The sequence below is a fragment of the Zerene cesonia genome, chromosome 28 (assembly GCF_012273895.1).
Source record: "Zerene cesonia ecotype Mississippi chromosome 28, Zerene_cesonia_1.1, whole genome shotgun sequence".
In the NCBI taxonomy this organism is placed as follows: Eukaryota; Metazoa; Arthropoda; class Insecta; order Lepidoptera; family Pieridae; genus Zerene; species Zerene cesonia.
In genome coordinates this window covers 5,128,384-5,149,412 of record NC_052129.1, presented here as the reverse complement: position 1 = coordinate 5,149,412, position 21,029 = coordinate 5,128,384, and the positions used below count along the sequence as shown (strand labels likewise).

The following is a 21,029-nucleotide window of genomic DNA, read 5'->3' as shown; positions in this document are numbered from 1 at the left end:
GTCGCCCTAGTAGACATGCCGTTCTTACATCCCATCCAGGTCAGTTTTCCATACAGATACGCTGGCGCTTCAGTATTGGTCATGATTTGATTGTTTTTTAACCGATTTTCCAAAAGTGATGGGTGTTTTAATTTCGTGACTTATATATATAGCTTGCTTTTGTTAAGAAAACTGCAAGTTTCATAATCGCTAAAGAAATCATAATATGAATTTGATTTTATTCATTAAATTCGACATAACATATTCTATAATGAAAAAGAAAGACGCGTTTGTAGAAGCTTCTAGAAATAAAATCATGATATGTGCAATTTTTGTGTATGTCCGATTGTCACACAAGAACTTTTTTTTTTTTCAAGACCTGCAATCAGTCGCAAGACTATAAGCAGATGAGGTGATTAGGATTTCAAATTCAAATTCAAGTCACACAAGACCTATTTGGTTCTTAGTACGATTGGGTGGCATTTTTAACTGTCATGACACAAGCGACAAGGGTTTACTAATTCGTTGTTTTTATATAGGTACCTTGATAACAGTAGTGTAGCGAGGGCGGGTTGATAGCTCAATTATCCGAAGCTCTCTCAATAATAGTAGCTAGCTCTAATCTCATCAATCATCGATTAATTATTTATTAATAGTCGCGGCATAATGATGTACTATATCTATAATGGGCATCAGACCAAGGACCCTTAATCACCCGACCAGATTATTATGAATTCAGTATGTTAGGTTCACTGGGGACTAGTTTACTTGGTGTTAATAGCATATATTTAAATGTGATGTGATTTTGGTGTTAATGCGTCGGTTTTTGTATGATTATATAATTGACTAGAGGTCCGACCCGGCTTCACCGGTGGTAAATATATAGCCTGTAGCCTTCCTCGATAAATAGGCTACCTAACACTGAAAGAATTTTTTAAATCGGACCAGTACTTCCTGAGATTACTACGTTCAAACAAACAAACTCTTCAGCTTTATAATATTAGTATAGATTAGCGTTATAAAAATTCGTCTTCCATTGCTTTAAGAACGCTCTTTATGTTATCAATATATATGTTATACTGCAAAGCTCTATTAGTAACGAGCAGGCAACCAACTAACCAGGTAACCGAGCTAATGGTTCGCCTGGTGGTAAGCAATCACCACCGTCTTTTAACGTCCACAGACGTAGCGCTTCTGCAAATGCTATTAGGATTGACGACTGGAAAAAGAATGCACTGGATGAAGGTACATGTTTATCTACCAACATAGTATCAGAACTTGCTTTATGGATTAAGTAAGGAAAAAAAACACGAATGTTTGAGAACAAAAATGAAAATAAAAATAAAAAAAAACTGCGTCGTATCTATGAGGATTTAATTCATCGCGCAATAAATAAAGCAAACCTCGGAGCCAAGTAATCCTTGCGACTTGCCAGTCTGTAGGTAGGTAGGTATAGCGCTATAGATAAGCCTCAGCCTTCATGGTCCAAGCGCCCTGCTATCAAAATGGCGACGTCACACGCATCACGGCTACGTGCTCGGCGCGGCTTGTGCAAGCGACTCGGCCGCCGATACGAGATATTATATTGCAATAATTATCGCTCGTGTGTAATGCCTTTATATGTACTAATTGTTATGTAATTGTGTTTATTAATGTGACCGCTTGTGTAGGACTAATTTTTACTCCCTGTTGAATATAAAGTTACTTACTATACTTGATGGTGACTTAACTGCGGACGAGAGTAGACACGACGATGCAAATTGCTAAAGTCATAACATTACATTCCAGCGAGGCTCGAACCGCACACCCTCCAGCGCAACGGACAGGGTCAATAACCACTCCACCGACGGCCGGGTCGACAGATTTAGAAAAAGTCGTTTAATTCTCACTGGTTTTATTTGCGTTGATAAATTGATTTTCTATTTTGGTCAAATCTAAATTAAGCAAAACACATTAAGTGTTAATGTCACTTTCCTGCAGACAGACACACCTAAGTAGGCTATTTGGGGCTACTTTACATACATGCATATTTATTATAAAAATTTAAAGCAACGGGTGAATTTTTGAATCGGTGAGTTGTGTGTGTTTCATCTCGCTCTCGCCGAGGGATCGTTACGTTTCTGTTTTTTTCCTATTTTTGACCAATTTCGTATTGTTTTGTCGTTGTATTCGGATAGAAATGGGTGTTTTTATTCCATTTGAAAAACATATATTTTTTGTAGCGACGGCAGCCAACTAGTTAAACGTAACAATATCGTACGTATCGTATCGTAATTTTGCTTTCTTAAATTTACAGATAGATTTATCCATTCAAGTTGAGAACGGTTTTCGTTAAGATTTAACATAATTTGTGTGCTTGTAAATTGAAGACCTCAATTCGCGGTTATGTTTCAGCCATCAAATGGGTTCCTTAGTAACAAGTCTTATTTTATGTTAAAGGAAATATAACATTGAAATCAAGCGTTACAATTGATAAGGGCCAATTACGTAATGCGTTCGGATTTAGGATTGATATAAGTGACAGAATTATCCAATAGTATTTTCTTGTGTTTGATTTTACCAGAGTATTATACATTTAGAAATTAAAAGCTTTTTAACGGATTGTAAACGCGATTTATTCATTATATTTTTAACCTGACGTTTCGAACACTTTACAGTGAGCGTGGTCACGGGGAGACTGGGGTCAATAATATAATGAATAAATCGCGTTTAAAATCCTTTAAAAAGTTTTTAATTTCAGAATTATCCAATGTTTTAAATGCAATTGTAATTATGTTATATTAGATTAAAAGCCCTTTTACTTATTAAACCACGCTTGCGCCCACTGTTTTGCACGTTGTCTGCAACTTAGCAAATTATATACTAAAATCTTTCTCTAGAACCACGCTATCCATGGGTGAAAACAGAATCGAAATCGGTGAAGAGTTCTATAAGTTTATCGTGATAAGTGGCGGGGCTTTACTATGTACTAATTTCGAATTAATTGTAGAATGAATTACTAAAACATTGATTGAGTGTTTAGAACCGACTCTGAATAGCATTATTTTGTTTGTTTTTTTTTATGTGATGGAAAAACCTCACAAAAACTATTAACTAAATAGATTTGAGGACACTTAAATATACAAGTGAAATAAACCCACAATTTTCCTGACTGCCAACTGCCAATGAGTGCACCCGCGACGGAGCCGCGGAGAGCGGCTACTTTTTGATGTTTTAATGAAAATCAAATATGACTGTTAAATCAATTATCCCACTCACTGTGATTTAAAAAAAAATATTTATGTGTCGTTCAATTTGACTGTTTTCGACGAATTAGTGCAGCGCAGAGGCTGCTGGTGGAATTAATCAGCGCGATTAATGGGAAGCTAGATAGATATGAAAACTGGCAATGTCCAAACGCACAAAGTAAGGTCAGGGGTCTCGGTAGTTTTTATATAAACAGAGGCACAAAGTCTAATAGGTCATGGAGAGCGACAAGAGATTGCAATCAAGGGATTTTCGGCTCGCGCCAACAGCCGACGGCGTCGAGTTAAAAACAATCCGTAGCAGGCTTTCGTAATGAATCGATCTCAGATCTTTGAACCGTTCGTCAAAGGCGACTAATGGATGCTATAATTGACACAGAAATCATCCTGGAAAAACTATAATTTCGCAGCGAGAACGTGATTCTGTTTGTAATACCTGAGTGGGGTAAATTACGGTGCGACGAACGTTCCAGATGATAGGGGTCCTGTTCATAATCTAGACTGGGATCTATATATATATTTCTTGTGTTTATGTAAAGCGCAAACTTGATTTTTTATTTAGCTATATAAATACCCTGTCACGTTGTATAGCAGTGATGGACTCCTACTACTCAACCATGTGTGGTTAGATACAACTTAAAAGATAGAATAGTTAATATTATTTCAATTATGATAAATGACTACCCGAGCGGAGCCGGGGCGTGCTACTAGTTAGTGGTAATCATTATATTTATTAGTGATACAATTCATTCATGTTGTAACTTGCTCACGATTGTATTGTTTTCTTTTATCTGTATACTAGTTCTCCGTCCCGGCTTTGACCGGGTTACAGGTATGCACTGAGGGGTCATGTGTAATTTGTAATCGGTCATTAAGTCCTGATATTTGCGCGTTCAAAGAAAAAAACTTATATTTATAAAAGTACACATATTCTTTGAGGTTACTTATTTCATTGCATTAATCTAATATATAAAATTCTCGTGTCACAGTTTTCGTTGCCATACTTCTCCGAAACGGCTTGACCGATTTTGATGAAATTTTTTTGTGCTTATCCGGTATCTATGAGAATCGGCCATCATCTATTTTTCATACCCCTCAATGATAAGAGTAAGGCAGAACAGCGTTTGCCGGGTCAGCTAGTATTTATATAAACGATCTCCCTTTTTTGCAAATGCATAAAGCAAAGCAAAGTAAATAAATGTTGCAATATCATTTAAAATACTACCTCATGCTGCCAAAAAATAGGAATTCACTAGTATAGTTAAAATAAAGCATAGTTGTCTAACAAGAGAAAAATTAAAAACATTACCATTATCATGTTGCGTAATTTTACGGCCATAAAGATACGATCTTAGTGACCAAATACTTCATTAGAGAAATAAATACGTTTGTACAATCTCTACTGACTGGTAATTACCTAGAAGCTTTGGATTTAAATTAATATTCATACATTACATTTTACGTAAACGGCATTTGGTCGAAAACCGAGTAAGTCTTACTACAATCGAAATATTAACATACATACTGTATTTGTGTGTGTGTTTTTTCATAAATGACATATTATATGTTGTGTCGTTTGACCGTTTGCGATTGTTGCGAATATGTAATGGTTCCGAATTTGAAATAAAGAGATACCTAAAATATAAACGTTGAGATATCCAAACAATGTTTGTTGTACCTACTGTTAGGCGTAACTGGTCTCGACAGCGTTAGATTGAAAGAAACGGTGAAAACGACAATTATTATTAACTAATATGTTGTTTTATAAGATAATTGTCAAATAGGTTGTCGATAGAGCTGTTGTTTATGTACTATAGCCTAGATGTTGGAAGGGAACGACAGTAATGTATGTATGGTAAAATACTCTTGAGTGTATGCTTCGTTCGCATATAGGTATTAAAAACATGTTGTGGCAGCCCGCGGAGAAAGGAAATCCTGATGCGGGGGTGCTCCTTCAATGCTAACACCAAATAAAGCCCTAAAATGAACGTGTTTAAGAACATAATCAAAGGACGCAAAGCGTAATAATCTGCGACAGGATTTCCGCGAGGCGACACGATTGCAGGTCTAGTGATTAACGAAGGCCAATTCCAGTTTTCGATCGTTAATTAGCGCGAGTTTCGATACAACTGTCAAAATTGAGAATAGGGAGAAAGGCGGCGACCCGTGCTGTAAGGACACGCCTCGGAGCCGCCGCCGTTCCGCGTGGTGACCACATTTTCAGACGTAGCTGGGATTTTGTGCGAGCAGTTCTGGGTGTGTGCCTGGCGCTACGCCGCTTTCAGCGCCATCTAGACGTGATGTATCGCAATTAATATATCTAGACAAAATAGATGTGAATATATATATTATTCGGTGAAAGGTTGCGCCTCGTGGTAAGGTCACGCCTGAGAGCTCGGCGAGTACCGTTCCACGTGATGACCACATTTTCAGAAGTGCCTGGGATTTTTGGTAATAATTGTTTTGTGTTAGGATTGTTTTAGGTAGTTTCAGCGCCATTGTATTATTGTGTAATGGACGTTTTCGGGACGTTATATGTTAAGATATCTAAAACTAAAGTTATACCTACGCAATGTTGTCGTGCAATTTACTAAAGATAAAATCTTTTTTTTTTATAGTAGTTGTACATCCTTCATACATAGGAATGCGTATTGGAAAGAAAAATTGTAACATAAAACAAGAAAATAAAAAGTGAATATATCTACTTCACGCTTAGTTATATACGCTAACGTATAAACACTCCCAAAATTGCTGGCTCTAGAACCATGATATCTTATAGAATGAAGCAAGTTATTGGAGTGGTTGCATCATATGTTTAAATAAACATTAAAAATTCTTGCATTCAAAATCGTTGTTTTTCCCACGAGAGGCTAAGGATAATATCATACAATATAAATCTTATTATTTTGCTTTTAAATTTAACATTTTACGAACAACGAATAAGTTAATGACTAAATATAGACATTGGAGGTTTGATTTTGAATACTAGAAAACACCAGCTAGTATACTATTGTTAATAGATGCGTATGCGCCCGCGCAATGTTTACGTCGTATGTATTTCTGTACCGGAACCGCGATGCTATCGCTAGCCAAAAATTTCAGCGGAATAATCAGATCAAGGTGGAATCGTACGAGCGTTAATGCTTTCCACATTATAATGGTTTTAGCCTCAATTAACTCTCGGTGGTTCCGTGTAAAAAGGCTCCGAGAGAGACAGGCACGCGATTAACTGTTTTTCGGGAGCGCGTGCGCACTTTCCAACACATGAAAGGTGGACGTGTATTTATAGAAGATGCGGATGGATGCATCGCTTTACTATAGGTATTATTAAACAGACGAAATTGTATGAGTAAATAACAGAGTGATTTTAAAATATTTACGTTTAGTTTGGAATGGTAATAAAAACGTTATATTATTTATCGTTTTATGAGCAATTATTTAAAGCGTTTTTTTTTGGAAGAGAGTGCTCGTAAAATGTGTAACGAATTTCGTTATCAATCTGCTCTTTAGCATATCTAATTCGGGTAGCGATTTAAAAACCTGTCAACTTTTGAGCAAATCTCCAAAAATAGCCTTACGTCTTTCCAGTTTTCAAATGAAAAACATTCAAGACCCACGTGTTATGGACCTCTCGCATCTCAATTCACTTTCCATTGGAGGAGAGAAATATAAAATGTCAATAGGTAGACCAAGACATCGTATACGAGAACGTGACTGCTATCAGAAACGACGGATTTTCATTAAACAGCACTGTTGCAATAATTAGTATGCAAATGTAGCCAACCGCCACGCTATCTGCTTAATGTCTTAATCCGAGGTCTTTATAGCAAAAACTTAAGTGTTTCGCAGCTGCTAATAGAAAATTATCGTCCCGATCGAATCTGTACGTAGGTATCTTACACGGCAAATGTAGGAGACTAGAGTTAAATGGCTCTAAGCGAAGTTTTGAAAATAGGCACGGGACTGACGTGTTAAGTTATGCCGTGTACCAGTGAAAATAATATGTAATAATACTTAAAATTGTACATATTACAGAGTTATGATACGATAAGTACATATTAGGTTATAAACAATGAGGAAAATACCAAAAAAGGTTTTATGTTAGGAAGTTTACGTTTAATTACGACAGATTATAATTTGCAAATGCCTCCAGGCCATGTAAACAGGCATCAAGTTCTTATAGTTTTTAATGAAGTCAAGATAGAAGAGAACCGAAATGTGGAAAATAATTAAAAGTCGCTTGTAAATTAATCTGTCGATGTTGTAATTGTTATGTGCTGTGGTAACCATGTTTATTATCAACCAATTCAGTAGTATCAAGTCAGTTCAGATGATGACGTGGACAGTCTAGAATCGGAATTTACACCGGATTAAGAATCACTCCCCACAATTTTCATACGCAAATGCTTGTGTCTTTCCAGTGTTGATATACTTTTTTTAGCCGACGACGTTCCCGAAACCGAAGGTGGTTCAAATCAACTGGGTTCTCTTTTGCTTTTTACTTGATAACTCCGTGGGTTTTATAGGAAATTGCTTTCATTCTAGAATTTGTAGGGGTACCTCTCTCATCAGATGTGTCGGTGCCCTTTTTGTATCATTTTTTACTAAATAACTTTTAATGATGAATTGTTAATTTCATAGCATTCAAATGCATTTTTCAATTGAGAATTTAAACAATAGTTAATCATCTCAATAGAAGGCGTGGGATGCCTTTTATACATATAAAACTGAAAGAGTAGTAAGATCGATTTTACTCCTTTTAATATTGTACCCATGTCTATACTTCCCTAATAGCATTTCAAAACGAATTATAAATTATGATAATACACCTTCAATATCGATTATAACAATAACATGATCATTGTACATCTACGATTTATTATGTCGCTCTATAAACCAGCGGTGAAATAAACTTTAACTATCTATATTCTATATACCAATCCAAATCGATGTTATTTATTACGTATTTTATGTTAAAAACACTTGAACACATAACATCTTCTCACCTGTCGAATATTATTTTTAAGCCAACAGACGTGTCACCGGGTAGTGGATAACCGCACTGCACACAAAGTTGTTTTTTTTTAAGAGCGATAATCAAAAAATGGCTGACCTGATGAGGCGATCGCTACCGCCCATGGACATACACAAAGCTACATTACTTTTTTATCAATTGAAAGTAATTATGCCATAAATTGCATCATTCTTCATTAACTCTAAAGCTTTAACACCCTGGAACCTCCTCAATGTGTATTCCTCATACGAAATATTGATGGGACACCTCTCCGTTTTCAGCATGGAAATCAAAACGGAAGGACTCGAGGGTGCCCTGATCCCGAGGCCGGTCAAGGAGAGGAAAAAGCACGACAGATTCAACGGCATGAGCGAGGAGGAGGTGTCGAGGCGCACGCTGCCCGACCACCTGGCTGAGAACCTTGACATCATCATTGTGAGTACGATCGAGAGCTCTACTTATATTTGTTATTTTCATATGATGTACGTAGCGAGATTGCGCCCGGTTCTTTGGCGGTTCGTTGTAGTGTATTTGGAGACACCTTTAAAATGACATCCATTATATTATAACCTAAATGGATGATTTTTGGTTCTCTGCTAAAGTTTTATATTGCATAGTATTGTACTAAAAAATGTCATGTTGTATATACTAAAATGTAACAAATTGATTTTAAAGATCAATCCATTTGTGTACTTGTGTTATGTTTATTCATTATGATTGAGATAAAAAAAAAATGGCGCAATCTCTAAAAACATGAAAACATTAGATATTATAACCATCGATGAATATGGTATTACGTTTACTGATTATAATCAATGTATCTCCAAAACGAGTGAATCGATTTCGACGGGAATCTGATGCTTTAATTCTCATTGAATACATTAATTGTTAAAGTTGCTTTAAATCTTGCATCCGTAGTTGACAAAGAAACGGGTATCGTCTAGGTAATGTTGCTAAATCAGATAGAAAAGTACGAAAAAATAAAAAGGTATGTTTGCTCGTCATACTTTCGTTCTATAATAAAGTTTTTACTCGCCCAAGTAACGTTAGAAACTTAAACTTAAACGGGCTGCAAAAGTTCAGCCTCGTATTCAGTTACTTTCGTGAAATACTTTTACTATAAATATGTAAACAATCCGTATGGATACGGCGTAAGTTGAATGATATTGTATAAAAATAAAACAATATGAAATAGCCTTTAATAAATTAAATTTATTCAACAATGGACTAATAAGATCCTTTGAAACAATCGCAGTTATGTTATATTTATAAATATGTTCAATAATTCCTAATATTAAAATGTTATTTTATTATACCCATGTTTTTATTTATTGATAAAAATGTGTCTGTGTTTTTATATTTAAATCTTATAGTAAACGCAATCTAATTACATATTGAAATACATATAATCTTTTATGAGACACTAATATCAGACGGCGTCTTTACTCGCTTGGTACCCGGATAAATATAATACTATAATATGATACTTTGGTCATCCACGCCTCCTGTACCAAATGTCTTTGGAATCCAATCCTATGTGTTTCGTCGAGGTTTGTAGTACTTACAATAAAACTTTTTTTTTAAACAATTTTCAGATCGGAATAAACCCCGGGCTTTTCGCCGCATACAAGGGCCACCATTACGCGGGTCCCGGGAACCACTTTTGGAAGTGTCTGTACCTGTCCGGGTTGACGAGGGAGCAAATGAGCGCCGATGAGGATTATAAGGTGTGTTCAGTAAAATGGTTGGGAAATTTCTTTTCTTTTTATTTTGTAATTATTTATGTGTAATAATCGACGATGTAGGGCCGAAATAGAACGTTGTCCTATGCCACTCGGTGAAGGTGCAGCTTTATAATGGTGAAAGAATTTGTGAAATCGGTCCAGCGGTTTTTGCGTGAAAACGTTATGTGCCCACTGCATGGGACATGGGCCTCCTATGAAAGTGCCAAGTGATGGGTTGGCAGATGTCACATCAGAACTTTTTTGTTCCTAAGACATGCCGGTTTCCTCAAGATGTTTTCCTTCACCGTTTCGGGCAGTGGTGATTTGAATAATGTGCAGATACACCCGACTTATAGCTTTTAAATCCGAGGTCATAATATTAACTAGCTGTTGCAGCTTCGCACGCCCGGACTTCTAAATTTTCAGGGTCAAACAAACAATCAAATCTTCAGCTTTATAATATTAATTTTTTCATTCATTCATCATCAGTCCATATTTGTTCCCACTGCTGGGGCACAGGCCTCCTATGAGTGTTTATTTTATCTATTTTTTTAAATAATATTAATAATATAGATTAATTATATGTTTAATGTATGAAATTTGTCTAATTCCAGCTATTAAACTTCGGCATCGGCTTCACGAACATGGTGGCGCGGCCGACGAAAGGCTCGGCGGACCTCACGCGGCGCGAGATCAAAGAGGGCTCGGCGATACTGCTGGAGAAGCTGCAGACGTTTCGGCCGAAGGTGGCCGTGTTCAACGGGAAGCTGATCTACGAGGTGTTCTCCGGCAAGAAGGACTTCTGCTTCGGGAAACAGCCTGATACAATAGCGGGCACTAATACGGTGGGTGGCTGTGGATTGTGGATGTGTTTGGTGGTGTGTAATGATGTTATAGTGATATAGGGGGGAGTTTGAATGTCTATTTATCTGATCCAGGTTAATGATAAGAGTTTAGAGAAAATTTAGAACTTGCTATGCAATAATTCAGCTAATTAAATTTAGGTATTGAACATTACATTAAACCGGCGTGAAATAGTGCCCGTATCCTTTCCTTATCCCTCCCCGCTTAAATGCTCATTCGCAGTAGTGCTATCTCTCCGAATGTGCATGGGCGGTGGTGATCGTTTACCATCAGGCGAACCACCAGCTTAGCTACCCGCTATGAACCTTATTTAACCTATTGTACTAATGCCTTCACGTAAACTAGATACTGGCCACGGATTCACTAGTTATATATGACTAGGTAATGTTAATTTTGGATTGCAAGATCTATATAAATAAGTGTAATCACAAAATTTAATTTAAGTATGTATCAGATTATTTTACTCCATTTAGGAAATAATATTTATACGAATTTCGAATTTCTTTTAGGGAACGTTAACAGTATTCAGCAAACTGAGTAAATTTGAGCTTCCAACGATTATTGGAACCCGAAGCAAATAAGTTGACATTGACTTACACATTCCAGTACATGTGGGTGATGCCGTCGTCGTCGGCGCGCTGCGCGCAGCTGCCGCGCGCCGCCGACAAGGTGCCGTTCTACGCGGCGCTGAAGAAGTTCCGCGACTACCTGAACGGGCTCGTGGCGCACGTGGACGAGGCGGAGCTGGTCTTCCCGGACAACACCAGCCGCCGCCCCCAGGAGGAGATGGAGATACGCAGGTGGGGGCATTGTGTGGTGCGCTCTAGTGTGCTGTGCTGTGCTGTGGTGTGGTGTGGTGTGGTGTGGAACAGTTGGCACGGGTGATGAATGGTGAATAGGTATTGGGATAATGTGGAAGCTGAAAACATTTTGGTTATTTCATGGGTGGTATTGGTTGGTCGTGTTTTTTGATGTGTGAATGGTTGATTGGTTGAACTCACTTTTATAAGTTTCACTGGAATATTTGTGAGTAATTGACTCGTTTGTACTTCGAGTTTGATCAACTTTAAACATACATATTTCAGTCCAATTTTGTATAGTTTCCAAGGATTATTAATAACCTGATTAGGACCACCAGGAATGAATAAATCCTTTATGTATATTCTGTATAAGAACAAGTGAGACGCTTTAGTTAAGTCTATTATTAAAACGGGTTTTTTAATTTCCTTTACTATATTTACTATATAAATTATAAATCATACTGTATATGACGGTGAATGATCGATTATAAACTAGAAAGTTCAAAAAAGAACCTATTAACATGACTGATATCGCTTCTCCCTTTACATGTGACAATAAATAATGGGTGATGGATTATTGTGTTCAGGTTTACAAAACTGAAAACACTGTATTATAATATTAAAAGTTAAAGAAAAGATGAAATAACAAATGTTTTGATTGAATTTACTTTATAGAGAATACCTACATAATTCATTGGTTTCATGACATTAGAAGTTGAAATATAGATAGAAAGGTAGGAATGAAAAAGCCTATAATAGATGGTACATTGATTACTTTGGGGAGTTAGTCACTACACATTACATATGCTTAGATCTTTAAAACTACACATCACATTTTGAGGGGTTTTTTTTTTTTATTAGATAGGGATTCAAGAGGAAGGTTTATATGTATAATAACATTAGCTAGTTAACCACGCCGAAAACAACGCGTGCGAAACCGCGGGCGGTAAGCTAGTGGGTATATTAAAATGTATAAAAAATATTAAAAGCAACATATATAAGTGTCTGAATGATCGAGTTAGAAGAAGAGAAGAAGTAGAGTGAATAAATTATAATTATATATGTTTTCTAGTTAGTTTTAATTTGATACTTGTCATAAATAATTATGAAAATCTCAACTGCCAATAAGCACTAATGTGAAAATCTGATTATTTCCTATATTTTGTTGATCGAAATAAATACAAGTTTAAATATATATTTTACTGTTCGATAACCATTGAAAAGTAGGAATACATTTAAATATTTAAATATCTCTATGATCAACTGAATTTTCTACAGAACCAGACTCTGAACTGGAACTGCAATTCTGATCTTATTTTCGTACAGGTAACATGTTTTAGTGACATTTGCTAATTGTTGAAGTTATTTTATAATTAGTGTTAAGATTCATTCATTATTATTTTATGTTAGATAAATAATATGCATTTCGAGAATTAAATATCTTCAATGCAAGTGTTTAAACCTAGATTGAAATCAATTAAAATTTTTGAATTTAAATTCAATATATCAGCTTTGTATCATAAAACAAATCATGCATATAATACAAAATCTCCACTAACCCAACCGCCCGCACCCCGACTAACCCGCGCTTCTAACCCCGCCCCCAAGCAGTGATCGCAAAGTAAAAAAAACAAAAACAATACTGGACAAAAGCACGTCCATCCGCAGGCTGACGATGGAGCCGGAGCCGGGGGACACGATCATACTGGAGGACGGGACAGAAGTTCCACTCAAGAAGAAAAGAGGCCGGCCGAAGAAGATAAAGCTGGAAAACGGGGAGACGGCGCCGCCCACGCCGCGGGCGCCGCGCCCCCCGCGCCCCCCGCCCAGCATGGACCCCAACGGGGAGCAGCCGCCGAAAAAGAAGCGCGGCAGGCCCAAGAAGATACGCCCGGAGGAGCAGCAGTTTCTGTTGCAACAGCAACAGCAGCAGCAGCAGCAACAACAGCAACAGCAACAGGTTTGTGACAGTTTACAAGATTTCTATAATTGCAAGTTAGTGTAGATCACTCTTAAATACAAAATATGACATAAGCCGAGAAGCTTCGTAATATTACCTTTCCGCCCTGCAGCCTCGCACTCGTAGTCAAAGCAAATTTCCAAGGCAAAACTTCATAAAATCGCTTCGTAGCGATGTGATGGGAAAGGAAAACAAACATATTTTTGCATTTATAATGTGAAGCGAACAATTAGGAAAAGTAGCTTTTGGAATTTTAAAATCAGTACAAGATACCTGACTGATTGAACATACGATTCTTTTTTTATTCACACTTCCATCAAACTGTAACGGTTCCCTCGACACTTTCAGACGAACTCGATGCTGCAGCCGCAGCTGTCGTCGATGTCGGCGCTGCCGCACGAGCAGCCGTTCATGGCGCACGGCGGCGGCGAGTTCCCCGCGCAGATGCCGTCGCCGCTGCAGCAGGGCATGCTGTACCACCAGCAGCACCAGCACCAGCAGCAGATGGCGGACGGCTCGCCCTACTACCAGCCCAATAACGGTGCGTATAGTCGCATCTCCTGCATTTAAATCGGGCTGTTCTGTTTAGACTATTTTTTGTTCTCAGCTTCAAAGAAAATGCAACTATGTCAAGTTTATTTTAATTTTATATATTTTAACACTTTTATTTTAACATAAAACAAAATAAGAAAAAGAAATGAAATATTAGAAATTAAAATATTGATAATGGGGCGGCCTTATGACGGCCTTATGACTGATCTTTTCCAGAAAAATTTAGGCAAAAGTTAAATATTAAACGTTCAAAGGGACGCAGAAAGAGGAAGGCTTAACTAATAAATATAGCTAGTTCTTCGGTTTGTAGATGAATGTTCTTTTTTTTTACATTTCTTTCACCATTTGGAACAGCGGTGTGATAGTTCTGTTTAGCCTATTTGATAATAATTTGTGACTTATTTTCTTATATTATTGACATTTTAACTGACACATGAAGTAAGTTAAACCGATTATTGCAAATGTAACTGTGTATAATATGTAATATGTAAAAATAATTGGTGCACTCTGTACTATTAACGAATTACACAATGGTACTGTACTACTATTTGTAATCTTGTATTTTGTCTGAGTTTACAAAGGAACTCTCATTTAATATTTGTTATCGTTATAAATAAACTATGTTAAATCATGTTTTATTTCTTCTATATGAGATAACGGTTTTGAGTTTTATAAGCTTTATGAGTTTTCGTGGAAAGTTCTATACGATATAAATAAATGAGTGAAGTAACTGTCGTGGCAGGCGGCATGGACTCCCCGCTGGACGTGTCGGGGCTGGGGCTGCCGCGCGCCGGCTACGGGTCGCCGCGCGGCGTGTACGCGTCGCCGCGCTCGCAGCCCTACTCGCCGACGCCGCAGCGCCTCGCCGCCACGCCGCAGCCGCAGCCGCCGCAGCAACAGGTGCCTATATGCATCATTTTTTTTATTTTTTTATTTGAAGCCTCTGAAGGGCTTGTATATCTTGGCACGGATGCGGTATTTATACCACCATACCTACTAGCATTATACGTTGATGTATTATTATACACGCTTACACGGCTTAGCAAGGTAAAAGGATAATGTTTCGCCTTTTTAATATAGTGCGTTCGGGATTTATGAGTTTTGTATTGGTTCAAATGTTCATCTTAATGGATCTTTCCATGGGAATTAGATGTTGCACCACGGTAAAAAGTGGCTTATGTCACTATCTAGCCTTTTATATATCTCCAGAAAATTACAAAACAAGCGCTCTGATGCGACCTGAAAGAAACACAAACAAACATACTTTCACATTTAAAATATTATTAAGGATATAAGATACACATTTTATAACCTCCACTAGGTTAGGTTTAAATCACATAAAACTACATGCCTGTTTGGTGCAATGACTACCGAATACCTTAGTTAGCATTTCTATCTATCGCGGACGGTGTTCGACCCAAATAACATGCAGGCCACTAAACATAGCGTGATTCACTATTAGTTTCATCATTTGTACTGTTTGCGTGCATAACTCCTTAACCAATTTGACATCAACGACTTTAACGTACGCGCACAATTAATTTACCAGTGCTCAATCAACTCCCACTGCCGAGCATATTTAATAATTGATATCCCTTGCAGTTCCCGTCGAGCCCCGCCGCGTTCTCGGCGCCGTCACCACCGCGCGGCTCTTTCGGATCGCCGGGCGTGGGCGTGGGCGTGCGCGTGGGCGGCGCTTTCGCAGCGCGCTCGCCGCTCTACGCCAGCTCGCCCAGCTACCGCCAGCAGCCGAGCCCGGCGCCGCAGCAGCAGCCGCGGTTCGCGCACGACCAGATGCAGTACGCGCGCGAGGGCGCGTCGCAGGTATGCGCACGCGTTCGTGCACATGCACGCACTAAACACTCGTACGCACGCACACATACGCATTAATGCAAATGCACAATGATATTGTATAAGAGATAATATAAATATTACCATAGCACCACACAGCAGACACCAGACATCAGACACCATACGCCAGACCTTATTACAATAACAGTTAAAAAAAATAACTCTATAAGTACAAATTCATTCAACTTTATTGTATTTTTTGCCTTTCTTGATGCAGTTGAGACTTGTTTCATATCAGCTAGCTACGGCTGTCTCTTTAACATTCGATTGTATGTTTGCGCAGTCGCAGGGCACGCCGTACTCGCAGTCGCCGGTGCCGGCGGTGGGCGTGGGGCTGGGCGGCAGCACGCCGTTCCCGGCGGCGTCGCCGGCGGGCGGCGCGGGCGCGCTGCACTCGTACACGCCGTCGCCGGCGCACACGCCCTACAGCCACCACTCGTCGCCGGCGCCGGCGCCGCTCACGCCCACCTACACGGAGTCGCATCACTTCGCGCAGGTGACTATGTGCTCACGTTGGTGATAGCAGTCAGTTGAGAGATGTTGCATTAAAAAAAAGTTAACCTCACCCCTTATATCATGATACAATATCATAAATATAATAAACGAAAACGCACACATAAACATCATGATGTTAGAGGTGATTTTTAGAATGTGTCGCAAGGTTGCTTTTAATATTTTATCGGAGATCACACATAGATAGCTCTCTAATTAGCAGATCTCTTATTAACTCAAAAACTGGATTTATTTCAAAAATTATTTCACTGGTACAACAGTCATATATCTTAGCACGGATATATGATATAGATTATTACATTAAATTTTTTATATCGCGTTAACCCACGCAGCGATTACCTAACTTTAGTAACTGAACAATGTATAGAGAATATACTGAAAACGGCCGTTGGGGTGTAATTTCAATTGACATTCGTTACGATGGAATAGCATCATTTTGTGGAGATGATTGTTATATTAAGCGTACTGTCTTTTATTATCGATCAGTTTGAATACGTCTGAAAGGTCGCGCGCGTGACGCGTCACGCGTCAGGCGTCACGCGCGAGCCACACGTGACATGTTGCATGCCCCCAGGGCGGCGGGTCGAGCGGTGGCGGCGGGGGCGGGGGCGGCGGCTACGGCGGCGAGCTGTCGCACGAGATCGGCGCGGCCATCTCGTCGCCCGGCGTGTCGCCCGGCATCGCCGCGCTCGACTTCGAGCCGCCGCGCGACGACGCCAGCCCCATGGGCAGCACCGACATGCACCCCGGCAGCAACTCCAACTCCTCGCTCTCCGACTACAACAAGGTGCGTGCACGCACGTACACGCACGCGCACGCGCACGCGCACACGCGCACGCACACACGCACACGCACACGCGCACGCGCACACACGCACACACACTTACACACTTACACACTTACACACCTACGAATAAAGTAACCCAATGTGTGTAGGTATGGACTAAGATCAAGACCCTAGTCGGTTTCGGGACGCTTCATGGAATATATCGAACTGCATAATGATGTTTTTCAAAATCATAAGATAAAACATGTATTTAGGTATTATAATGAAAATATTAAAGGCTCATCCATGCATCCTGGCAGTAGTCCATCTCACTTTTAATTATTTACTATTTGTTATTTATTTAACTCAACTGTACATAACAAAATATTATAAAATATATAAAACTCATGATTATATTTACGTCTGGCTGGCTGGAAAATAATTATTTAGGTTACGTCAATAAGGTATAACCATACTTATTTGAGTATACAGTGTATTTGACACGACATAATTAATTATTGTTACGCACGCAACTAGCATGTAATAAATAAATTATGTGCTAACCTTCATGCGAGCTAATTAGATTAAAGTTTAAATGGTTTAAATTAAAAAGGAAACTCAATTTACGATAGTATTTGTAATGACATAAAATTAAATGATTGGTTTTGTAGATTTCAAGGTAAAGAAAAGTTTTGCTTCGAATAGTTATTCAGTATAACAAAATAAAAGTATATTTAGATGAGTTAACATACGAATAAGTTTCCCTAGTCCTCTAAAACAATTGGCAGTTAAGAGTATGTATTTCGATTATATATATATATATTATATCATTGAAATTCACACACTAAACAATTATTGTGTATTGAACTTTAATCTTCTTTAAAAATAGACAACGGATTTTGTTGGGGTTTTTTAATAGATAGTTAGTATTCTAGAGGAATGTTTATATGTATAATTACATCTATTAAACTACTCCGATTTTAACGCGTACGAAGCCACGGGCAAAAGCTAGTCATTAACAATAAAGTTAGTAAAAGCTAATTATTAGGTTATGTGTGTTTAATGTGTGTGTATACATGTATTATATTAATTGTGTAATATGTTTGCACGTATTAATATGTGGTATATATGCATGTGCAGCAACCCAGCGCGAGCAACGCGGAGGTGTCACCGGGCGGCGTGGGCGTGGGCCCCGGCTCGGTGGGCGGCGGCTCGTTCGGCGCCATGTACGAGCGCGACGCGATGCCCTACGCGGACGACAAGCCGCACGACTACCACTATCCGCAGGAGCAGGGTGAGTCGCACACACACACACACACACCCCTCCCCGCCCCCTCATACACACGCATACATTGTACACACTTCCTTATGCTTACGACACGCCCTTAACCGCCACTTTACTATTACTTACACCGAAAAAATATTGATCTGTTTGTTACGATTTAACACAAAAAACTATTGGATCAATTTTAATAATATTTTCAACATTAGAAAGCTATTATATTTATCGCATAACATACATATGTAGGTTATATAGCGATTTTGTTTGGTGTTGTAAGTGAGAAAACCATCGTTTTTCATAATAAGTTGCGTGGGGAAATCTTACTTATATATAATACTAGCTGCACCCGGCAAACGCTGTTCTGCCTTACTCTTATCGTTTAGTGGTATGAAAAATAGATGTTAGCCGATTCTCAGACCTACCCAATATGCTTACCAAATTTCAGAGGAATCGGTCAAGCCGTTTCGGAGGAGTATAGAGACTAACATTGTGACACAAGAATTTTATATATAAGATTTAAAAGGCGAACACCTCTCTATTGGGATCTTTATGAGATTTGGTACAGAGATAGATTATAGTCTGGACTAACGCATAATATGTCACAATGTAGCCGGGTACCACGCGAGTGGAGCCGCACGTTTCATCTCATCTCATCTCAAACATACTCGAACAACAAATCATCGTAATATGACTTTATATTACAGGTAACGGCGTGGCTGGCAGCCCGCGGTTAGACCAGCTCCATCAGCATCCCTCCATGTTTCCTAGTAATTTCAATAGGTGAGTTAAACTACAATATAATGATGTAAATCGTTTACTTGCAATAACATTTTTCCTAATCAAAACTAAAATAAAAGTAACATTTTTAGTTTATAAGTTGAAGTATTGAGTGGACACACTATTTACTATATATTTACTAATTCTTCTTCAACATAAAATGTTTTGTCTATGAATGTTTTTAATGTAATTTATTATGATAGCCATGAGTCCCGGATATAAATATTATATGTGTTTTGTTCAGATCAACACCTCCAGTAGGTGAAGAAGCGGCATTCTCACCGATGGCCTCTACCGCCTTCCGGCCCGCTGAACACCATCATCCACCTGGTAATATTATATATCTAGCTGTTTTATAAGTTATGCAGGTAGCACATTATAACTCAAAGAAGCATATTATAAGCTACTTACGAATCAATAAGTAAAGTTGTGTTTCACACCATTGAAATGTTACGAATATAAATGAATGGTTATTTAATTAATTCAAATAAATGAATGTAAATAATATACAATATGTCTGTCAGGCTCACCGAGCGAGTACGGCGGCGACAGCGGCGCCGGCACGCCCAAGCCGAAGGGCCAGCAGGACGTCTCGGCGAAGTCGCTCTCCGGCCTCGAGTCGCTCGTCGACCAGATCCCCTCCATCGCGGAGGGCGGCGCCGGCGCGGTGGGGGGCGGCGGCGTGGGCGGCGCGGGCGTGGGCGTGGGCGCCGGCGCGGGCGGGGGGGACGCGCCCGCGCCCGCCGTGCCCGCGCTGCCGGACTACGCACCGGCGCTCTACCCCCCCTACCCGGCGTACGGCACGCCCGCATACGGAAACAACGGGTGAGATATAGCAATCACACTAATATTATAAATGTGAAAGTTTGTTTCTTTAGATGCTTGCCTGTCCTTTACGTTGAAACTACTGAACGGATTTTATTGAAATTTTGTATACAGACAGAGTATGAGCTGACTTGGGTGATAGCTTTGCCATTATTTTTCATGTGCATTATTATGTCAGTCAGTTTCTCTTTTACTAATTTAAAAGATACACCATGACACGAAAAACTTTTCACTGTTATAACTGTTATTATATTGCGTTCTTCACGATGGCAGGTACGGCGGGCCGTTCGTGGGGTACGGCGGCGGGTGGGGCACGCAGCTGATGCGGCCGGCGCCCGGCTACCTGCCCGACTGGCAGTACGGCTACGCGCCGCCCGGCTACGCGCCCTACAACGCGCCCTACTACAACGGCTACGCGGGCCCGCCCCCCGCGCACCACCAGCAGGTGACCCATTTGTAGCCCCTTATATCGGATTGTGTTTCAACATTTGAAAAATTTTGTGCTCCTTGATTTTTTTTTTATCAAAACAAGATCAAATGTCATCTGTATTTAGCTTTTTAAAATATATCGGTTTTCATTCATTTTTGGGTTGAGCTAATGACGTCATTCATACGGTGGAATGCATATTGTTTTCTTTAACTTATTATTTGTCACTTTCATACAAAACTGTTCATACAAAAGACAAATTATATAATAGCAAATAATAATATGACATAATGTCGGGCAGGCCCACTACCTGTCGGCGAGCCCGCTGCTGGACCTGCACAAGAACGCGGAGCCGCCGGTGTCGGTGCCGGCCGTGCCCTCCGTGCCCTCCGTCGGCTTCGGCGGCTTCTGTTAGTGAATCTCTGCCCTCTGGTGATCGCCTCCCCCCCC

The 21,029-nt window shown here is 39.4% G+C and overlaps 1 protein-coding gene across 2 annotated transcripts in view; it reads left to right on the top strand.

The window, feature by feature from the left end:
* The window catches only part of LOC119837551 (atrophin-1), a 61,637-nt gene extending 40,614 nt beyond the window's left edge, over positions 1-21,023 (top strand). For both annotated transcript variants that reach the window (XM_038363163.1, XM_038363164.1), the window contains exons 3-18: positions 8,520-8,673; positions 9,834-9,965; positions 10,577-10,807; positions 11,433-11,626; positions 13,295-13,586; positions 13,935-14,127; positions 14,881-15,038; positions 15,741-15,962; positions 16,273-16,485; positions 17,077-17,289; positions 18,409-18,562; positions 19,255-19,330; positions 19,572-19,657; positions 19,852-20,152; positions 20,426-20,597; positions 20,881-21,023. In XM_038363163.1, the coding sequence (XP_038219091.1) occupies positions 8,520-8,673; positions 9,834-9,965; positions 10,577-10,807; positions 11,433-11,626; positions 13,295-13,586; positions 13,935-14,127; positions 14,881-15,038; positions 15,741-15,962; positions 16,273-16,485; positions 17,077-17,289; positions 18,409-18,562; positions 19,255-19,330; positions 19,572-19,657; positions 19,852-20,152; positions 20,426-20,597; positions 20,881-20,994 (2,905 nt within the window). In that variant the 3' untranslated portion in view covers positions 20,995-21,023. The remainder of the gene's footprint in view (positions 1-8,519; positions 8,674-9,833; positions 9,966-10,576; positions 10,808-11,432; positions 11,627-13,294; positions 13,587-13,934; positions 14,128-14,880; positions 15,039-15,740; positions 15,963-16,272; positions 16,486-17,076; positions 17,290-18,408; positions 18,563-19,254; positions 19,331-19,571; positions 19,658-19,851; positions 20,153-20,425; positions 20,598-20,880) is intronic.
* The last annotated feature ends 6 nt before the right edge of the window (positions 21,024-21,029 follow it).